The sequence below is a fragment of the Rhinoderma darwinii genome, chromosome 12, assembly GCF_050947455.1.
Source record: "Rhinoderma darwinii isolate aRhiDar2 chromosome 12, aRhiDar2.hap1, whole genome shotgun sequence".
Classification (NCBI taxonomy): domain Eukaryota; kingdom Metazoa; phylum Chordata; class Amphibia; order Anura; family Rhinodermatidae; genus Rhinoderma; species Rhinoderma darwinii.
The window spans coordinates 79,646,202-79,668,787 of NC_134698.1; the positions used below are offsets into that span (position 1 = coordinate 79,646,202).

General features: G+C 44.5%; 1 protein-coding gene across 2 annotated transcripts in view; it reads left to right on the top strand.

The window, feature by feature from the left end:
- EXOC3L4 (exocyst complex component 3 like 4) overlaps nucleotides 1-6,007 on the top strand; it is a 47,709-nt gene extending 41,702 nt beyond the window's left edge. For both annotated transcript variants that reach the window (XM_075844274.1, XM_075844275.1), the window contains exons 11-13: nucleotides 1,328-1,480; nucleotides 2,660-2,781; nucleotides 4,675-6,007. In XM_075844274.1, the coding sequence (XP_075700389.1) occupies nucleotides 1,328-1,480; nucleotides 2,660-2,781; nucleotides 4,675-4,855 (456 nt within the window). In that variant the 3' untranslated portion in view covers nucleotides 4,856-6,007. The remainder of the gene's footprint in view (nucleotides 1-1,327; nucleotides 1,481-2,659; nucleotides 2,782-4,674) is intronic.
- Nucleotides 6,008-22,586: the final 16,579 nt, after the last annotated feature.

Sequence of the window (22,586 nt, forward strand, 5' to 3'; positions counted from 1 at the left end):
GCTCAGTGAGTTAATGCAGTAGAGTTGTGTTTGCCACTTTACTAGCAATATTACAATGTATCACATGCATTATTTTAAAGTGTACAATTGTACCTGCCACTAGCTGTGGTACAAGCCTTGATCCCATCTCTACCTCTTCTGAAGACGAGAGGAGTGGGGACTATGGCGGATGCCCCAGGGACCGGACTCCAACCAATGAGAACTTGTCACGTATCTATATGAGGCAGTTCTCTATAATGGGATGAACACTTTAACTCAGAGAGTTATCATGGGGCACAATAGACATAACAACCAATTCAGCTCTGCTACATCTGCTGTTCTCAAAATTAAGTTCCAATAAAAGTCTAAAAAAATATTTTGCATTTAACAGTCCATGTAGAGGACAAGGGCCCCTCCTGATGCAGATCCATCCATCCCGGAACAGGAGGCACAGTATTAGTTTTACAGAAGAGGTCAGCGTGACCCTAGAGCCAGTTACTCTTTCGCTTGTGAGTCAAAATTGGGGTTCCTGTTGAGAGGGGGTCCCTGCACAGGTTCACACCCCACCCATTATGAAGGGCATAGCGCCAATCTGACCTGCACCCACTCTTTACATGTCCCAGACACCAGGACTTCTTCTTCTATGGTGTAAAGTTTCCCATCTTTGCGGTTCTTCGGTCGGAACCTTCTATGTAGCCGGGGCCGCAATAACAAAGTACGAGACATTTTGTAATATTGATGTTTCGGAATTTGTGAAATTCCTCTTAGAAGCTTCCTCTAATAATGTGATGATTTTATGAAATGTAATTCTTGCAACTTTTGCTGCATTCACTTTCAATTAAAAAAAATTATTAAAATGAGTCACTGGATGAAAAGTGAAATATGAAAGGATCTGTGGTGGTCCGCAGCTCGTCTCCACAAGTGTAATAAATATATTATACCCACCAGGTCTATCTATCTATCTATCTATCTATCTATCTATCTATCTATCTATCTATCTATCTATCTATCTATCTATCTATCTATCTATCTATCTATCTATCTATCTATCTCATATCTATCTATCTATCTATCTATCTATCTCTCTCTCTCTCTCTCTCTCTCTCTCTCTCTCTCTCTCTCTCTCTCTCTCTATCTATCTATCTCATATCTATCTATCTCATCTATCTATCTATCTATCTATCTATCTATCTATCTGTCTGTCTGTCTGTCTGTCTGTCTGTCTGTCTGTCTGTCTGTCTGTCTGTCTGTCTGTCTGTCTGTCTGTCTGTCTGTCTGTCTGTCTATCTATCTATCTATCTATCTATCTATCTATCTATCTATCTATCCATCATTTTTTTGCTACCAGGACTTTGCATGTGGGATTCACCAATACCTAGTGAAAGAATACATCTCTCAAATTATGAAGAGGAAAATACGGCTGAATAATTTAAGAAGAAAAAAAGCCGGGCAGAAAATCAGAGAAGAAGGTGACTTGATAAATAAGGCTGCAGAGGACATGGTAAGTAGAAGGGTCACGTCACGCGGTGCAGTATCCGCAAAATAAAGGATTAAAGGGTTGAACTGCATCCCAATTCTGAGAACCGTCATGTGGTCTGTGGAATTGGCGCAATGAAGGTTAAATTATAGCGGAACGCAATACACCAAATTCATAGTATCATTCCTGAGACTATTTCAGCATTTTACTCTACTTAAAGGGGTTGACCCCTCTATCAACTACAGCGGGGAGCGATTGAAGACAGCTGCTGTCCAGGCACAGGAACCCATTAAATTCAATGGGCGCCTGGTAATGTTGATCAGACACTGAGCAAATCCCCTGGCAAAAAATGAGAGGGACCCTCACAATCAGCTAATCACAGGACACTTCTGCTTAAAGGGAACCCATCACTATGACAGGGCTCTTTAAATTAAAACATGAGTGTGACGCCCTAATACAGTGATATTAATGAGTGTAATCACATCCACTATACAGCCCCCCAAAGTGCCAAACAGGGGTGCTGCAAAGAAAGCTCCTCCTGGTTGTGTGGAGTCACCGACTACATCACATGTTCCTCCTCAGAGCTGCTTACTGGCTGAAAGGGGTCATGTGATACAACCTGTGACTCCACTGAACTGGGAAGAACTTTCTTTTAGTCCCCTTTTTGACACTTTGAGGTACTCTTACTTCTACCCATTAGTATAACTCTATCCGGAATATCACACAATGTCATTATTTTAATAGGTCTGTCATGGTAATAGATTTTTTTTTTTAAAGGGACTGTCCAAAAGTGGACATCGCCTTTAAGGATACAGAAATTAGTCCTCAAGAATATAAGAGCGCTATAGCCTAGGTTCTCAACCTGTGATATGTGTAACCCAGGGGGTACAAGCCATGTGTCTAGGGGGTACTCCCACTGTACTCATGCTGTGCTTTTAATAGGTAGCACAATGTTTGACATCTTTGATGTCATTTATTTTAGTAGAGGGTACATGGCTTAGATGGCTTAGAAACATTGAGAATCACTGCTCTTTAGCTTATTACTCCTAAGGGCAACTGGCCAGAATGTAATTTCCATTTCATGGTGAGAGTATATTTGGAAAACGCAGATAATGCAGGTAATGCAATGCTAATATATGAACCTTGGCACCCCCAAACATCTGGTCTGCTGGTCTGAGGTCACCTGTGTTATTTTTCTTTAAGGGCTCTGATCTGGACAGTTTGCATCATGCAATTCACTGCATTTCCGAAATCATTGGTGCCAAGAAAGAAGTTGATATCAAACCCAAACTGGATCAGGTGTTTCACCTTTATCCAGATATCAGGTAATATAAATGTGAAACAAGGGATAAAGTGTGTGTGGGCCACGTGCCCATGCTCCATGGTTTTTCCATTCAGAATGCAAGTTATATTGAATTGAGTGGGATTTTTTATTAATCTCATTCGCAAATGGCAGGAAAGACTCACATTTTTATGATTAACATTAATGGGGAAAAACGTGACCACAATGAAAAATGTATGCCAGAGTTTGGTTGGGGTTTTCATGTGGTACCGCAATGGGGTTTGCACAGATGCTATTGATGGTTACATGTGGCAATCGCAATGTGACACTCATGATGGGGTGGCTACAGTGCCATGGAATGTAAAAACCAGATAGGTGTTCACAGAACTGGAGGAGCAGCTCCAGGTGTTTAGGAGAGGGTGGAGTCACAGTTCTCCCTCTGTCAACCTATCCTTGCCTTGACAAGCATAGAGCATGTTTACCTAATCCTATCAGGCCTTGGCATCTGCCCAATGTTGCTTGCTAATTGCACTGGTCCTGGTTTCCAGTGTAATACATTTTCAAAGTGTTTCAAAAAGAGAGACAGAGATAGATAAATATATATGAAATAAACCACTGAAACCAGCTATCGGATCACCAGGGATTGCAGTAGACCATTGAACCAACAGGAATGACAAACTAGTCACCTGATCACCAGGGTTAGTAGCAGTCCACTGAACTACCAGGGATAATACTCCAGCCACTGGAACACCAGGGATAGTACTCCAGTCACTGGACCACCAGAGATATTAATTCAGCCACTGGACCACCAGGGATAGTAATCCATCCTCTGGACCACCAGGGATAGTACTTCAGCCTATTGACCACTAGGGATAGTACTCCAGCCTCTGGACCACCAGGGATAGTACTCCAGCCTCTGGACCACCAGGAATAGTAATCCAGCCTCTGGAGCACCAGGTATAGTACTCCAGCCACTGGACCACCAGGGATAGTAATCCAGCCACTGGACCACCAGGGATAGTAATCCAGCCTCTGGACCACCAGGGATAGTACTCCAGCCTCTGGACCACCAGGGATAGTAATCCAGCCACTGGACCGCCAGGGATAGTACTCCAGCCTCTGAACCACCAGGGATAGTAATTCAGCCACTAGACCACTAGGGATAGTAATCCAGCCATTAGACCACCAGGGATAGAAATCCAGCTACTAGACCACCAGGGATAGTAGTCCAGCCACTAGACCACCAGGGATAGTAATCCAGCCTCTGGACCACCAGGGATAGTAATCCAGCCACTGGACCGCCAGGGATAGTACTCCAGCCTCTGAACCACTAGGGATAGTAATTCAGCCACTAGACCACCAGGGCTAAAAATCCAGCTACTAGACCACCAGGGATAGTAGTCCAGCCAGTAGACCACCAGGGATAGTAATCCAGCCACTGGACCACCAGGGATAGTAATCCAGCCACTGGACCGCCAGGGATAGTACTCCAGCCTCTGAACCACCAGGGATAGTAATTCAGCCACTAGACCACTAGGGATAGTAATCCAGCCATTAGACCACCAGGGATAGAAATCCAGCTACTAGACCACCAGGGATAGTAGTCCAGCCACTAGACCACCAGGGATAGTAATCCAGCCTCTGGACCACCAGGGATAGTAATCCAGCCACTGGACCGCCAGGGGTAGTACTCCAGCCTCTGAACCACTAGGGATAGTAATTCAGCCACTAGACCACCAGGGATAAAAATCCAGCTACTAGACCACCAGGGATAGTAGTCCAGCCAGTAGACCACCAGGGATAGTAATCCAGCCACTGGACCACGAGGGATAGTAATCCAACCACTAGACCACAGAGATAGTAATCCAGCCACTGGACCATCAGGGATAGCAGACAAACATTGAACTAAATTTTGTAATTTTTTTCCCCCCTACAGTGTGGACCACATATTGTGTATTTTACACCTTCATGGCATTGGAAAAAATAAGAAACTGCTGGAACATTTCCAGAAATTGCAGAACAGTCCACAATCAAACACTTCATTGCAGGACACTCAACAACCAAGCTTATTTTCAGGAATTGAATGTATGACACAAGTGGCTTGTTTCACCCTCTAATCTACGGGGAGGGGTCTACAAGAAATATTCCTCCCGCAATCACTGCCTGTGAATATGGACCATGTGCCTGCAAGGGCCGTCTCTTCGATTGGATTTTAATTAGATATTAATTCGATTTTAATGAAAGAGCTGCAACATGGTGACGGAAATCTACTGCGAAAGACGAGAGGGTAATATTAGTCTATGTCATTTCTTAATTCTTACGGCACAAGTCCTTGAGGTGTCCACTTCAGTCATGTTTTTGAAAAAATGTTCTCCGTCATCTCTAAAGTGGGATGGGACAAGTTTTCCTGGTGCCCAAGGCAGGGGTTTCAGAATGTACCTCCCCCACCTTCGTTACTCTCTCTCTGTAATAAGGAGAAGTCTGTCCATATGTAACAGACGGCATCCCCACACCACTTCCATTAAGTGCAGGGGAATTGCTCATCGGACCCCAGAACCGTCAGCGTTATGAGTCACTCAGCCATCACCTCCATTTACCGAAACAATTTAAAGAGACACTTCAGCAAATTTTTTGGGATTGTGGCCCCAGTTTGTAAAGTACAACCGGTAAAAGATAGGGCAGGTCATCCTCTTACTGGGCGCTTTGTCGCAGAAATATTCCAGGCCGCAATTATGTCACGTGACCGCACTGTGATTGGTCGATTCCTAAAGCGTCTGCTGTGTCGACCGGAAGTCTTTTTCACTATACATTCCTATGAGATGCTCAATTTGCTGGAATGTCTCTTTAAAGGCAGAGTATTGCTTGTTTTCTATCCATAAATTACATGATCCATCCTCAACGGCACCGTAGGCAACTGCCTACTACGCCTACTCCGCATCCCGTGATTGGCTAAATAGATTGTTTAGCAACTTTGCAGAAGAGAATGACTAAATGTCTATTACTTCTTATATAATTTTAGCTGCCAGGACTCAAATACTAGCTGATGCACCAATGCTGCCAGCAACGTATTTATAATATGACTGTGACGATATAAAAAGTATCTGGTGCTGCTACAATGTATCAAAGCTGCAGTGGCTGATGGGTACTTTACTGCTGAAATGTTTGTCATTTGTGAACATTATAAGACATGTGATATATATGTTGTAAAACACTACAACCTAAAGCCATACAATACAATAGGAATAATAATAAAAGATTTGTTTGTGAAATTATTATATATGAATATTATTACCATAAAATACAATACAAAAAAACAAATGTCTAATGTATTGCTATAAATGACGTCATATGAATCGAATTAAGTAATTAAAGGGATTGTTCCGTTTAGAAAAGCAATTGTCAAACACCCTATTAGGGAATTCTGGGTAATAGAGGGGGGACCTCTGTTCAGGATCCTCATCACTTGGTCAGAGTGGGGAGCGGTTACATAGAGCGTCTCTCTCTCTGGAGGACCTGTCCTGTTCTGTATTACGCAGACAACACATTGATATGAATGACACTGTGTAATGCTGCAATTCCCCTGTGGTGGCGCTGCAGAGAAATGTAACACTTCTACCAGGTTTCCTCACAGATTACAGCTGATCGCTCGGGTCCCAGCAGGGGGACACTTTGTGATCAGCTTATTGTCAAGAGACCCTTCTAACAAGTAGGGATTGTCCAAAGCGGAGAACCCCTTTAACCCCTTCCCGACATTTGACGTATCCATAAGTCATAGCCGGGTAAAAATTTGTAAAATACAGTTTCAAAACACCCCCTTTTCCCATTTTCCCCCTGGGTCATAGTAAATAAATAAATAAATACACATAATTGGTATCGCCGCGTCTGTAAAAGTCTGAACTATTACAATATATAATTATTTAACCTGCACATTGAACGCCGTAAAAAAAAATGTAAACGCCGGAATCGCTGTTTTTTTCATTTTCTACCCCACAAATAATTTTTTTCCCGTTTCCTAGAACATTATATGGTTCAATAAATGGTGCTACGAAAAACTACAACTCGTCCCGCAAAAATCGAGCCCTCATAGGATTATATCGCCGGAAAAATAAAAAAGTTATGGCTTTTGGAAGATGGGGAGGAAAAAACAAAACATTTAATCTGAAAGTTGTTTATAATGGGAAGGGGTTAAGTGAATTTGTTTTACAAGAACAAGAGAAAAAAAAAAATCACCAGGGGCTGGAAAAGGATCTAGAACATGTAAGTGTATCACTAGAGATTGGGTATGTACCACTTGTCACCAAGGGCTGAGCACAGAACAAGAGTTTACATAGCAGAGAGGGATCTTTTATGGGCCCTATGGTTGTTCCCCGTCTGTCTTCCTCATGGGTTGTGTAAACTATAGGCCCTTAACACTAGTAAGCAAAGGAGGAGGAAACACGGCCAAGAGACAAACGGGGAATGGGTTGAAATAAATGGTGACCCCGTCTATTAAAGGATGATGTTGTCTGGTGGTGGCATGATGGAGTGGGCACCATTTTTGTTTCTGCTCTATAGGACGGACTGATCCTTTCATTGAGTCACCAGGGACTATACTCATCATTTATCCGTTACCAGAGAGTGGGCAGAGTGTACCACCGGGTCACCAGGGACTAAGCGTACCAGTATGTGTCACCAGTGGGTCACCAGGGACTAAGCGTACCAGTATGTGTCACCAGTGGGTCACCAGGGACTAAGCGTACCAGTATGTGTCAAGAGTGGGTCACCAGGGACTAAGTGTACCAGTATGTGTCACCAGTGGGTCACCAGGGACTAAGTGTACCAGTATGTGTCACCAGTGGGTCACCAGTGACTAAGCGTACCAGTATGTGTCACCAGTGGGTCACCAGGGACTAAGTGTACTAGTATGTGTCACCAGTGGGTCAACAGGGCAGTCACAGAACATGTCCAGCTCAGCCTATAGATACCATGCCATGCTAGTCCACTAATGCCTACCTGGTAAAATAGGGAACACATTGGCTTATGCCACGCATGGGATGATCGGTTGTACGGTGGTCACTATAACATGAAGAACAAACAACAGTTGGGAAAAACACATTTCAGAATTTGTAGAAAGGGATGCGACCGTCTGAGTATTACTCGGTTCTTAAAACTGTTTTAGGGAAGTCACGAAATGTTTTAATTCGTTTTCAGAATTGCAGAAGCCGTGTCCTATATCAGGGTCATATCAAAACACAACACCGGATATGAGCTATGGTGGAGATTCAGAACATCAATATATATATATATATTTATATATACAGGATCAAGCTGCTTAATCCCATAGATAACTATAACCCCCACTAAAAGGGAACCCATCATCGTCAAATCTTATGATGCTTTTGAAGCTAATTAGTGATTTTTATCCACGTCAGTCCCATAGAGAATGATAGGAGTATGACCGTCGCTCCATTCAAATCAGGGACACTTGTACTTGTGATCACTGGGGGTCCCAGGGGTCAGACCTGCAGCGATCATACATTTATAAATGTTTTTCATGGGCCGATCCATTTACCTTTCTCTAAATCTAAACCCAACTTTTTGCCAAGTTATTACAAGGAGAAAAAATAAACATGTAACATAAAATACATTTTATAATAACATTACTATACAATGATCTTTCTACAAATACCCACTAAAAATTACCACTGAAAATGTTTCCAGGTTAGATCAGAACAGCTGGGCTCATCATGTACATCAGTGGTGTCCAGCCCGGGGCTCTTTAGCTGCTGGGAAGCTACAAATACATATTAGGCATGCTGGGAGTTGTAGATTCCCAAGAGCTGGAGAGCCACAGGTTGGACACAAGTGTATGGGGCCCATACTGCATAGTTGGCAACATTCATTTTTTTTTCCAGGGACACTTAGGGTGTGTCGTCTTTGGTGGGTGTGTCTTATGGGGCGTGGTTTATCGGATGGGGCGTGGCTTTCCAGAATTTCTGCATACAAGTAAACTAACAAAAATGCCTGCACTAGTTTGGCTGACAACTATTTTGGTAGCCAGTGTCTCTCTCTGGTTTTCGAGTTGTTTACAGGCAGGTGATGTCTCACTTTATCACTAGGGCTAGGCGATATGTGCTGACCACTACTGGCAGGGCAAAAACCAGCGTAGATAATGTCACACTCAGTGCCTCTTGTAGATGGTGCTCCATACTGCTCCCAGTAGATAGTGCCACGCACTGCTCCCTGTAGATAACGCCACATGGCCCCCCTGTAGATATTTCCACACACTGCTCCCTGTAGATGATGCCACACAGCCCCCCTGTACTTGATGCCACACAGCCCCCCTGTACTTGATGCCACACAGCCCCCCCTGTACTTGATGCCACACAGCCCCCTGTAGATGATGCCACACAGCCTCCCTGTAGATGCCAATCTTTGGCTGGGAAATCCTCTGCTGGAGGAGCCCCTGATGTCACTGTCCATAGACAGTGACATCAGGGGATCCTCCTGGGCCGGAATGTGATGTCAGGGGCAACCCCAGAGCAGGAGTCCAGGACAGAGCGCTACTAGCACTCTGCCTGGGACTACAGCTCTGCTCCTCACATCACTGTCTATATATGGACAGTGATGTCAGGATCTTCCCCAGCCAGAGTCCTGGAGCAGAGCACTACTAGCACTCTGCCTGGGACTCCTGCTCTGCCCTTGACATCACTGTCCATATATGGACAGTGATGTCAGAGGCTTCACCAGCCGGAGTACCGGGGCAAATCTGCTTCTAGCACTCTGCGTGGGACTCCTACTCTACTCCTGACATACTGTCCATATATGGACAGAGATGTCAGGGGCTTCCCCAGAGCAAGAGTCTCGGAGCAGAGTGCTAGTATAATCTCTGCTCTGGGACTCCTTCTCTGGGGAAGCCCCTGACATCACTGGCCATATATGGACAGTTTAGTCAGGGGCAGAGCAGGAGTCCCAGGCAGAGTGCTAGTAGAATCCGAAGAGCGTGCACAATGCTTTTGTCGGGGATTGTGCTGCAGGCGGTGCCCTGCCCTGACGTCACTCCCCTTATATGGACAGTGAAGTCAGGAGCTCCGTCTATGAGCGGAATCCCCGGCCAGGGCATCGGCAACGCTTTGGCCGAGGATTCTGGCGCTCCAGGTGGAGTGAATGGCAGAGCAGGAAGAGGATAGTTTCCTGCTTTGCCATAGTATTCAATTGAATCTGTGTCCTGAGGACCCAGATACGATTAATTGTAGCAGTTGCCGGGACAAGTCCCGGGACAGTAATTTGCTGGGATTGTCTCTGTAAATTCGGGACTGTTGGCAAGTATGCATACTGTACCTCCACATGCCTCCATGCTGCAATATAACAGTGCTAACCACTGAGCCACCATGCTGAAAGATGACAATACTTACCCCTGGGCCACCATGCTAACATTTCTAACGACCAATGCCAAATATATCATATCACGTGCATAATTTTTGCGCGTAAATTTATGCATTTTACGACACTTAATAAATCTCCCCAAATGTGTGGAAATCTGTGTGTCTCATTTTATTATCATTTGTAATAAATTGAATGATTATTTCATGTTACGCCCGTCAGTCATGCTGAAGCCACATGTGTAATATAAAGGATCAGGGCTGAGCATCAAAAAGCGTTTATCCGCGCTGGCAATGCAGGAAATACGCCTCAGTTCTAGGAAAGCTTAGCACTGCTTATATTGATAGCTCTCGCACCTCCCTCCTGGCATTTCTCTGCCGTAACTTTGACTTCCCGGAACCGAAGCTGTTGTCTCATATACATACACGATCAGCTGCGAGTTTGGCAGTGGGGCTTTAATTGGCATCCGGGAGCCTCCAGGGGCTTCATTTCTTCCTTGTTGCCAGGCTGGTATTCGTCAGCGTGCAGAAGAGCGGGTGGGGTGGAGAGGACAAGCTGAACGAGCAAAATCTTCACTGCCTGCCAGATAGGATTATTACTTCTACTGCCAAATGATGAAATGCAGAGGCATAACAAAGCTCCAGGGCCACAATGCAAAATCGGTATGAGGGCCCCCCACCCACCACGTGTCATTTATAATACTGGTGTCTTCTTATGTGGCAGAATAGGCCATAGACCCCTCACAGGCACCGGGGATCGGGCGCATCTGCTGTGTCTGCACCCCGAAATGACACCTAAAAAAGTGGATGAGTCAGACTGGCCCACCGCATTCTTTATTTCATCCTACTACTAAAACCATTCATTGTGGAGCATGGAGTAGTGGTCAGCACCCCGTGCTCCAGGATATCCCCTCATAGCTGCCCCATAAAGTGTAATTCCCCCCATAGCTGCTCCATACAGTGTAATGCCCCCATACAGTATAATGCCCCCATACAGTATAATGCCCCCTATAGATGCCACATACAGTATAATGCCCCCTATAGCTGCCCCATACAGTGTAATGCCCCCCATAGCTGCCCCATACAGTGTAATGCCCCCATACAGTATAATGCCCCCATACAGTATAATGCCCCCTATAGCTGCCACATACAGTATAATGCCCCCTATAGCTGCCACATACAGTGTAATGCCCCCATACAGTATAATGCCCCCATACAGTATAATGCCCCCTATAGCTGCCACATACAGTGTAATGCCCCTCATAGCTGCCACATACAGTATAATGCCCCCTATAGCTGCCACATACAGTGTAATGCCCCTCATAGCTGCCAGATACAGTATAATGCCCCCCATAGCTGCCCATACAGTATAATGCCCCCCATAGCTGCCCCATACAGTATAATGCCCCCCATAGCTGCCCAATACAGTATAATGCCCCCATACAGTATAATGCCCCCCCATAGCTGCCACATACAGTGTAATGTCCCTCATAGCTGCCCCATATAGTATAATGCCCCATACAGTATAATGCCCCTATAGCTGCCACATACAGTGTAATGCCCCACATAGCTGCCCCATATAGTATAATGCCCCCATACAGTATAATGTCCCCCATAGCTGCCACATACAGTGTAATGCCCCTCATAGCTGCCCCATACAGTGTACTGAATTCAGTTGGAAGTGAGACCAGCGCGGTCAGCGCGCCAGGCTTAGGCGCCCAGTCACAGTTGCGACCTCTATAGCTATGCCACTGACCCTGGCCCTAGTTTTTATTTTAGCTCTCTACTGTGGCACTGATATTCTTGTCCTTATACTAGACCGTTATCATTTTCAGCCCATTACCAGTAGCGGATCACAGCACAGCCAGTTATAGCACTTAAACAAATGTAAAAAGTTATACAGTTTTCCAATATACTTTCTGTATTGATTCCTCACGGTTTTCAAGATCTCTGCTTGTTGTTATTCAGTAGGAATATTCATTGTTTACTTCCAGTGGATACAATTCTGTCCATGATCATGTGATGGACGCACAGGTGCTGGGCTCGTCAGAAGGCAGAGCTGTGATACACAAAGGGTATGTGCACACACACTAATTACGTCCGTAATTGACGGACGTATTTCGGCCGCAAGTAGTGGACCGAACTCAGTGCAGGGAGCCGGGCTCCTAGCATCATACTTATGTACGATGCTAGGAGTCCCTGCCTCTCCGTGGAACTACTGTCCCGTACTGAAAACATGATTACAGTACGAGACAGTTGTCCTGCAGAGAGGCAGGGACTCCTAGCATCGTACATAAGTATGATGCTAGGAGCCCGGCTCCCTGCACTGAGTTCGGTCCGGGACTTGCGGCCGAAATACGTCCGTCAATTACGGACGTAAATAGTGTGTGTGCACATACCCAAAGTGTAACTGTAACGAGCCGTGCACCTGTGTGTCCATCACATGAACATGGAAGATGACTGGAAGTGAACAATGAATGTTCCTACTGAATAACAGCAAGCAGAGATCTGGAAAACGGTGAGGAATATACAGAAAGTATATTGTAAAGTTGTTAATTATACAAAAAAGAAAAAATAATTAATTTGCTGAAACAGGACAGTTGTGGTATCTATCATCCATCCATCCATCCATCCATCCATCCATCCATCCATCCATCCATCCATCCATCCATCCACCCATCCACCCATCCACCCACCCATCTTTCCATCCATCCATCCATCCATCCATCCATCCATCCATCCATCCATCCATCCATCCAGAACCCAGTTGCAAAAGCAGAAGAAAGGTAAAGATGAGTCTCCATGATCTATTAATGGCTTATTCATTATAATGCAATTTGTTAAACCCAAGTATATCATGGCTTTAGCGGTTGATACGGCATACCTCCCAACCATCCCGAATTCAGCAGAACAGTCCCGGATTCCGGGCGGCGTCCCGCGCGGCCAGGGATATGTCCCGCTCTCAACTGTATATGTGTCCTCAGGGCGCAGATACAGTTGAGCCCAATTCTGAAGCAGGGTTCCATCAGCTTCCTGCTTCAGAATTAGTTCAGAGCGGGGGACTCCCGGGCACAGCGCTACTTGAAGCTCTGTGCTCGGGGAAGCACTTGACATCACTGTCCATATATATCTGGCCGGGGATTCCGCTCCTAGAGGAAACCCCTGAGGTCACTGTCCATATATGGGTTGTGTCTGGTATTACAGCTCAGCTCCACTTAGTGGATAGGTTTGACCTGCAATACCACATATAACGTGTGGGCAGGTGTGGCGCTGTTTCTGGAAGAAAGCAGCCATTTTTCCAGTCCTGAACAATCCTTTTAAATGATAAAATTCTGTCTACCTGCAGCCACCACCAGGGGGAGCTTAGGAGCTGACTATATACTGTAGAGCTCCAATGCACCCTCTAGTGGCAGCTGCAGGCAGGCAAAAATTAATCAGTGCAAAATGTTGGACTTATTTAGATAAAAAACAAACAAAATACTAGTGTTCATAAGTGGATATTCACTGTATGGTTGTAGGAGTCACTGATGCAACCAAGGACCTGTGATCACCTCCTTCCCATCAATGCTGATATCATTACTTAGACCCATTAAGTCCAATAACAGAACCTCCAGATTCTTCAGGGTGATGGATTCCTTGCTGGCATGCACAGGTTATAGCAGGAGGATGGGAACGCAGAACAGTTTCTTGTGATGGTCCAAGACGTCCTATTGTGATGTTGGACACTTCATACCGCTGGCAACGCTCTTGTTAGACTTTTGGATGGGAGTTTTAGATTTTTCTATGGGAACTCCCTTCTCTGTAACGCTCTGGTCTTGTAAATAATGTTTCTCTTGGTTTTCAATAACTTGGCTCAGGACTTCTTCACTTGAGACATATGACAGACATGTAACCAGAGCCCCCGACCTTCAGGGAGGCCAAAATAGTGCTGGCAGTGAGGACCTGTGATCACAGTCAGTGCACCCTCTTACAGTTCGGACTGTATTATGTACTGGTCATATTGGACACAGGTTTTGGCCGGACTTACCTGCTGGATATGACATGGTTAACTTTATAGATGAGGTAAGAAACAGAACAGGAGAAGTTTGCTGATCTTAATTGGACATATTTCTCGCGTCTCAGGATGAAACAGTTTAAGGCTAAAATCACACATGCAGTTTTGTATGCAGTTTTTGGGGGCATTTTTTTTGTAACCAAAGCCAGAAGGAGATCCAGAGGTAAGCAAACGTATAAAGGAAAAACTATTTTGTATCAACTTGTCTGTTTGGCTCTAAAAACTGCCGCAAAAACCTCCATGTGTGATTACAGCCTTAGGTTAGGTTCACACAGTGCAGATTTGCTGCAGATTTTTCAGGTATTTTTTAAAGCCAAAGCAAGGAATGGAACCTAAACAGAAGAAATATATAAAGAAAGGCATTATAGGTCACCTCACCTGGATACAATTCTGGTTTTGGCTGAGAAAATGCAGGCAAAATCTGCAGAAAATCTGCACTGTGTGAACCCAGCCTTATGATTTTGTTGCAAATCTGAGACATTTTCCTTGATATTCAGGAGAGATTTTTTATATATGTTATGCCAGCCTATGTCTTCTGGTTGTCGTCTTGCAGTTCAGGACTGTGGTTTGCATTGTAATAATTTAAAGAATTCATCAATTCTTATATCAATAAAGTAGAATCGCGGAATAATGATTAAAAAAAACAACATTTTCAAGATTTCTCCTTGCTTTCTGTGAATGGAAACATCTTGTTTACATCCAGAGGCTGCACAGTTTGTCACAGGGTATCAGTTTCTCTCAGTAAACACTCAGCTGTGCGAGCAGGATCAGGTCAGTACAAGTTTTCAGCCTCTGAAAAGAAACAAGAATGTTCCAACTCACTGGCAGTAAGCAGAGCTCTTGTAAATGGGGAGGAACTGAAACAGAAAGTACACAAAGTATAGAAGAAAGTTGCAAAACTTTTCTTTACATTGATCAATACGATTTATTTACATAAATATGTGAACCCCCTTCAAGAACATGAACCAGGGCAGATCTTACTGCAAATGTGTGTTACAGATTTAGTTCTAGATGAGCAGTGAATAAAGGACTTTTTGGGGGACTGTAACTTTTGAGGGTTCTGTGGTTGTTTCTTATGTTGCTGCCACTGATATGGGGGCATTGTAGTTATTTATTATGGGGCACTGTATCTTTCTGTATTAGGGACACTGACTATTTCATATTGGGTCCCATGGCTGTTACTTATAGGGACAATGTGACAGACTCTTTTATGGGGGAATGTAGTTTGTACTGCTACTGTATGTGGACACAGTGGCTGATACATTGTGGCTCCCATTATGGAGGCACTGAGGCAAGCAATATTATGGCGCAATGTGGTTTTCACTGCTATTTGGACAGTGTGTGAAACTATTATGCTGGTACTGTGGCTCTCATTATGGAGCACTGTGACTTGCACTGCTATGTGGACCCTGGCTAAAAGTATTATGGAGGCACTGTGGCTAGCAATATTATGGTGCAATGTGGTTTACACTGCTATGTGAGCAGTGGCTGAAAATATTACGGAGGCACTGTGGCTCTCATTATGGGGCACTATTGAGATCATTATGGAGATCCTGTGACTTGCACAATTATGGGGCCTGCACTATGTGTACAGTGTGGCTGAGAGTATTATGGAGGCACTTATTATGGGGCACTGTGGCTGACACTGTTACGGGGATTCTAAAGCTGTTATTGTGGAGGCACTGTGGCTGTTTGGGTATGTTCACACACACTAATTACGTCCGTAATTGACGGACGTATTTCGGCCGCAAGTAGTGGACCGAACTCAGTGCAGGGAGCCGGGCTCCTAGCATCATACTTATGTACGATGCTAGGAGTCCCTGCCTCTCCGTGGAACTACTGTCCCGGACTGAAAACATGATTACAGTACGGGACAGTTGTCCTGCAGAGAGGCAGGGACTTCTAGCATCGTACATAACTATGATGCTAGGAGCCCGGCCCCCTGCACTGTGTTCGGTCCGGTACGTGCGGCCGAAATACGTCCGTCAATTACGGACGTAATTAGTGTGTGTGCACATACCCTAAGGGGGGATTCACACGAGCGTGTATTCGGTCCGTGCGGGCCGCGTGGTTTTCACGCGGCACGCATGGACCAATACAAGTCTATGGGGCAGTACAGACAGTCCGTGCTTTTTGCGCAGCGTTTGTCTGCTGCGCAAAAAGCGCGACAGGTTCAATAACTCTGCGTATTTCGCGCATCACGCACCCATTGAAGTCAATGGGTGCGTGAAAACCACGCAGGTCGCACGGAAGCACTTCCGTGCGAACCGACTGAAATGGCGCACCAGCTGTCAAAAGGATGAATGTAAACAGAAAAGCACCCCGTGCTTTTCTGTTTCCGAACATCCAAACGGAGTGTCTTTGCGATGAGCGAAGCCGGACAAGCGAACCGAACTTCACCGGGTTCGGCCGAACTCGTTTTGGCCGAACCCGGCAAAAAAATTATCGGTACGCGACGTCAGGAGACAGTCACTGTCCAGGGTGCTGAAAGAGTTAAACTGTTTCAGCACCATGGACAGTGACTTCCGATCCCAATAAACATGAACCTGTAAAAAAAAACGAAGTTCTCACTTACCGATAACTCCCGGCTTCTTCCTCCAGTCTGACCTCCCGGGATGACAATTCTGTCCAAGTGACAGCTCCAGCCAATCACAGGCCAAGCACAGGCTGCAGCGGTCACATGGACTGCCGCGTCATCCAGGGAGGTGGGGCCCGATGTCGAGAGGCGCGTCACCAATGACGCGTCACCAAGGACGCGTCACCAAGGCAACGGCCGGGAAGTTCTCGGTAAGTACGAACTTTTTCTTTTTTTTTCAACAGGTTTTTCGATATTGTGTTCGGCATTCACTGTCGAGGGTGCTGAAAGATTTAGCTCTTTCAGCACCTTGGACAGTGACGGGCGTCGACTAGCCTCATCTCTATGATGGCGGCTGCGCGAAAATCACGCAGCCGCGCATCATACACGGATGACACACGCAGCTGTCAAATGTTTTTTTTTCCGCGCGCAAAACGCAGCGTTGTTTGCGCGCGCAAAAACGCAACGTTTGTGTGTATCTGCCCTTACTGTTATGGGGTGTGTGGTTGGCACTGTGGTATCTGAAGTAGGGTCATGTTTTATTTCAGGATTTCTGTAGCAGCTGCCAAGAGTGATTGACAATATAACTGAATCATATCCACGAATTCTCATTTCTATTATTTTCTGCAAAATTATTTCAGACTTGAAGTCCAGAAAGTGAAGTATTTAAGGGGATATTCACACGCGGCAGATTTATTGCAGACAATTTTTGCGACTGAAATAAGTTTTTTACATCTGAATGGGGTTGTTTTGGCGGCAAGCACATGGATTTCTGCAAGTTCTGTTCATATGAATGGGACAGACCCGGAAACGTCTGCAACAAATCTGCCGAGTCTGAACAGCGCTTACCAGATCGGAATTTTAAAAAAAAAATTAAATAAGGGAAAAGGGCTTTGATGCTTGGCAAACATGGTGTCCGCCTGATAAATGCGCCATTGATAAATATGCCCCGATGTTTCCTCAACCCCATAATGACCAGGCTATTTTTTTACGTTTTTCCATCGTCTCATTCAAAAAGCAATACGTTTTTTATTTTTGCGTCGTCACAGCTGTATAAGTTCTTGTTTTTTGTGGAATAAGTTGTATTTTTTCTAAGCACCATTTTGAGGTACATTGAATTTATTGATTAACTTTTATAAAATTTTTGGGGGGGATAGAAAAAAAACAGCAATTTCGCCACTCTTTTTGCATCCTAAATCTACGCCGTTTACCGTGTGGTATAAATAACACAATAACTTTATTCAGCGGGTTGTTACAATTGCAATGTTACCAAATTTGTATCGTTTTTATATGTTTTACTACTTTTACACAGTAAAAACACTTTTTTTTAAATTATTTGTTTTCGTGTCTCCATATTTGAAGAGCTGTAACGTTTTTATTTTTTTGCCGATGCGGTTGTATGAGGGTTTTTTTTTTGAGGGACGACTTGTAGTTTTTATTGGTACCATTTTGGAGTAGATGCGACTTTTTGATCACTTTTTATCACATTTTTTTAAGGCAGGATTCACAGAAAAATTTTTTTTTGCATTGTTTTCATTTTATTTTTTACGGCGTCCAAATAATGTAATAACTCTATAGTTGGGGTCGTTACCCACGCGCCGATACCAAATATGTGTAACTTTTTATTGTTTTTTTGTAGTAATAAAGCATTTTGTAAGGGGAAAAAGCGGGGTTTTCATTTTTTTTTTTCACGTATTTTTTTTAATTAACTTTATTAAGCTTTTTTTTTTTAACTTTATTTCAAGTCCCACTAAGGGACTTCACTATGCGATCCTCCGATGACTTTTATAATACCCTGCAATACTTCTGTATAGCAGTGTATTACTGCCTGCCCCTGGCATGGCCTAGCAGGCATAACTAGTGGCAGACTTTTAGTCGACTACGCTATTGCTTCCGGTAAAACGACGTCATCCGTCACCATTGAAATCAACGGTGATGGAAACGGAAACCTCTGGTTTCTGTTTGTGTCAGTTTGTGTCTGTTCAGGTTCCCGTTCTGACGGAAAGCTCAGACGGAACGTCAAAACGGACCCCAACGCAGATGTGAACGAGGCCTTATCGATCACATCTAAGTTATGAACTGTCAGAGACACGCAGGACCCGCTGTCACCGAAGCCGTCAGTCCCACTGACCTAACGGATTCAGGTTTCAGCGCTAGATACAGCTTCTATGTACACAGGATACTTGGGAGCTGTATCTGAAAAGGTAATTTTTTTTATTAAAAACAAATTACAAAGTTGCACCAAATACTAAAATTCACTGTTTTAGTAAAAAGAAAAAAAAGAAAAAAGTCTTCGAAGGTGTACGTAGCCTGTAAGCACTAGATCCCCCCCCCCATGTAGTTAATCACTCGTCTTCACTGATGAATAAAAAGCATAAAATAACTCGATACAGACACATGAATTCTCCGCGGCTGAGAGGTGGAAATCATGGAGTTACCTTATAACCATCTACACAACTGCTATGTTTCCTGCTATGGTGTGGCAAGTCTGTACCCGCTGGTAATCCTGAGGGGTGGACGAGCGGCTGAGAACCTTCTGGGTGACTCATTGGGAAAGCAGAACAAAGGAAAACCGCGAAAACAAGAGCAATAAATCAGCGAGGAGCAGAAATCTAGGAAATTCCTGGCTGTGACCGTACATACATGAGGAAAACCACATAAAAAATACTAATAGATTAGATAAAGGGTACAGTAGGGGGCGCCACCAACACCTGGGGAAATTCCAGAACCTTTGTCCGTCTAACGGCCATTGACCAAGATGCTAATTTTTAATGATACATAACAATCACCTGGAAGTTTCCTTTTATTAACCATTTATAAGCGTTGTATGAGATTAGGAAAACATGGCTTCTTTCTTCCAATTACAGCGCCACTCTTGTCCATAGGCTGTGTCTGGTATTGCTGCTCAGCCTCATTCAAGTGAATAGGGCTGAGGCTGCAATACCAGACACAACCATGGACAAGAGTGGCGCTGTTAATGAAACAAACTGCTTGTTTTAAACTGGCCTCCATTGGCACGGAAATCCATATGATGACAAATAATGTCACATGCCAGATTTAGTGGGAAATGATTAATTCTTTAGTACTGGGACCTGGGGTGGGATGTTTCAACAGCAGGTCAAGGGTAGCAGCAGTGTAGGCAGGGGTGGGACAAGCTCTCTTGGTGCCCAAGCTATGGGTTTCAAAATGCCTCTTCCGGTCTCTGGGGCTCAGCATGGCTGGTGGCCCTCCACCTAATGGTGACCTAGGTGAATGACCACTTTGTCTACCCCTCGTCCCAGCTCCGTGTGTAGATTCCGGGGCAAAAACTCATGGTACAGGGACATCTGCACCAACGCCAATGCTAATATTATCTATGTTTACATCAATTACATGTATATGTAGTATCGCAATTTCCAATTGAGAACTGCATTCACAGACTACAGGCTGCTGTACTTTGCACAGGGATGGGGGAGGGTGCAGTCTGCCACTTTTATCTAAGTTGCCAAAAGATTATATGTTGCCGCCCTTTCCAGCACGGAATGGGGTGTTCTTTCGCAGGTCAGTCATTAGGGAGGTTGGATAGGGCCGGTTGTCTGTCTTTATAATTATATCCTGTATATCTGTGTCATTATTTTACCTGTGACCTAATAATCTCCATAGGGGGGACAGGTGGTCTGATCCATCCAGCAACACACGGGATTATTGTGTGATACATCAATCCTGCAACATTGTATCACTGCGAGTAGAACATGAAGAGGAAGAGGCCTGATCATCACCTGTCTGCAGGAAGTTCTGATTATTCCTGGACAGATCGGGTTTTCTTGGGTCTTTTGTGACCTTCTGGGCTATAAAACACCTGCCTGTTGTTAATCCTGTATACACATGATTAGTTCAATCAGATCTCCCTGCATCCCATTATAAATTTTATAATCCTCATTTTCTCTTCCTGCTGACCTTGTGCTTGTACACAGTAGCAAATCTGAACAAGCAGAGCTGCAGTGTAAAGCACGGGGGAGTGAAAAATAGGAAGTCTGAGTTATTAATGAGACAGTAGGTGGATGTCAGACTACCGTAGACTTCAATAGACAATGCAGCTTAAATGGAGTCACTGATTGTAAAAGAGAAGAGCTGCAGTGTAAGGCTTAGAGGACGGACAGAGCAGTGGCCTGAACCACTGATGAGATTGAAGGTGGATTACCGACTATCGTAGACTCCAATAGACAACGCAGCTGAGCCGGAGTCATAATCATATCTGAGCTTGAATAGATCAGAGCTAAAGAGAAGCCAACGCTGAAGATAATAATTAGGAAATTGAAATAAGGAAAAAAAAATTCTGCCCCTCAGGATTGTTGTGTGGCCTCTGATGTGATGGGGCTGATATCATCCATGACTATTGTGGAAAAAGTTTGAGAACCCCTAAATTATCTGCTTCAGACTGTGGCACTGCTATAAAGCAGGGGCGGGGTTTATGCAAATCTGCTTGAAAATGGGCGGTCTGGTGTAGTATCAGGGGATAGTCCCAGTGAAATGTGGGTTGGGCTTAAATGGCTTGTAATTTGCAATTCAAATATGGAAAAAAATGCTACACGGACATAAAGATGGACATCTGGTGGTGAATCTCCCATTCTCCAATCACCACTTACACTCATTACACAGCCCTTCTCCCCAACAACTACTCCATCATCTTCCATGTATGTCTACTCCTCTCTGGTCATTGCTCTTCTCTCTCAGACCACAGGTTATATGGGATTACTTGCTTTTCCAGTGGAATCCAATCCTAAGTGGCCCATACCACAACTATTTTGGGGTGCTGACGATATATTACTTGAGTTGATCCTACACTAGGGGGCGCAGAAGTAGGACGGTAGGTCAATGGGGGGTGGGTATAAAAGGAATCGGGACCTACAAATAGGGTGATTTGGTAACAGCCATGTTCCTTGTCCACACATCAGGGCTGAAGTGGTTTATGATTATGATGTGTAAGGGAGTGGGAACATGTTTCCTGCAGTGCTACAATGTAGTTATAGAGTCATCTGCTAACAATAGACCTGCGCCCAGTAATCCCGCTGCTCCATATCTGTGTGGACATGTGATGGCCCTGTCTCCTGTCTTCACTATTGAGCAGTATATTGAGGAGCTGCCTTGTCTCATGGAGTCCTATAACCTGTAGGGCCACAGTAAAATGGACACAATGTGCCAGTGTAGACAAAGCGATCATGCCCATGGCCATAGGGACTAGGACTAGGAACCCCCATCTTGGTCCTAGTCCTGCTTGGTTATTCTAAACTCCCTGTAAATTATTATTTGAATAATCCCGTGGCTTAAAGGTGCAGTTCCTTGTTTAAGATTGTGAAAGAGAATTGTTATTTATGCATTTCCTTAAAGAGTGCATCCACTTATGCAATCGTTTTGCCCTTGGTATAATGGAAACAAGTGGTGACTTGCTGTTAAACTTGTGCTTATACACAGCAGCCAATACAAAAAAGAAGAGCTGCAGTGCAGAGCATGGAGGAAGGACAGAGCAGAAGCCTGAACCTCTGATTATAGAGGTGTAGTACAGACTACCATAAACTCCAATAGACAATGCAGCAAAGCTGGTGTCACTAATCATATATGTGCTGTAATAAAGAAGAGTTGCAGCGTAAGGCCAGGAGGAAAGACAGATCAGTGTCCTGAGCCTCTGATGATACGGAAGGTGGATCACAGACTACCACAGACTCCAACAGACAATGCAGCTAAAGTGGAGTCACTGATCGTAGCAGTGCTCTAAAATTGAAGAGCTGCAGTGTAAAGCATGGAGGAAGGACAAACGAGTGGCCTGAGCCTCTGATGATACGGAGGGTGGATCACAGACTACCATAGACTCCAATAGACAA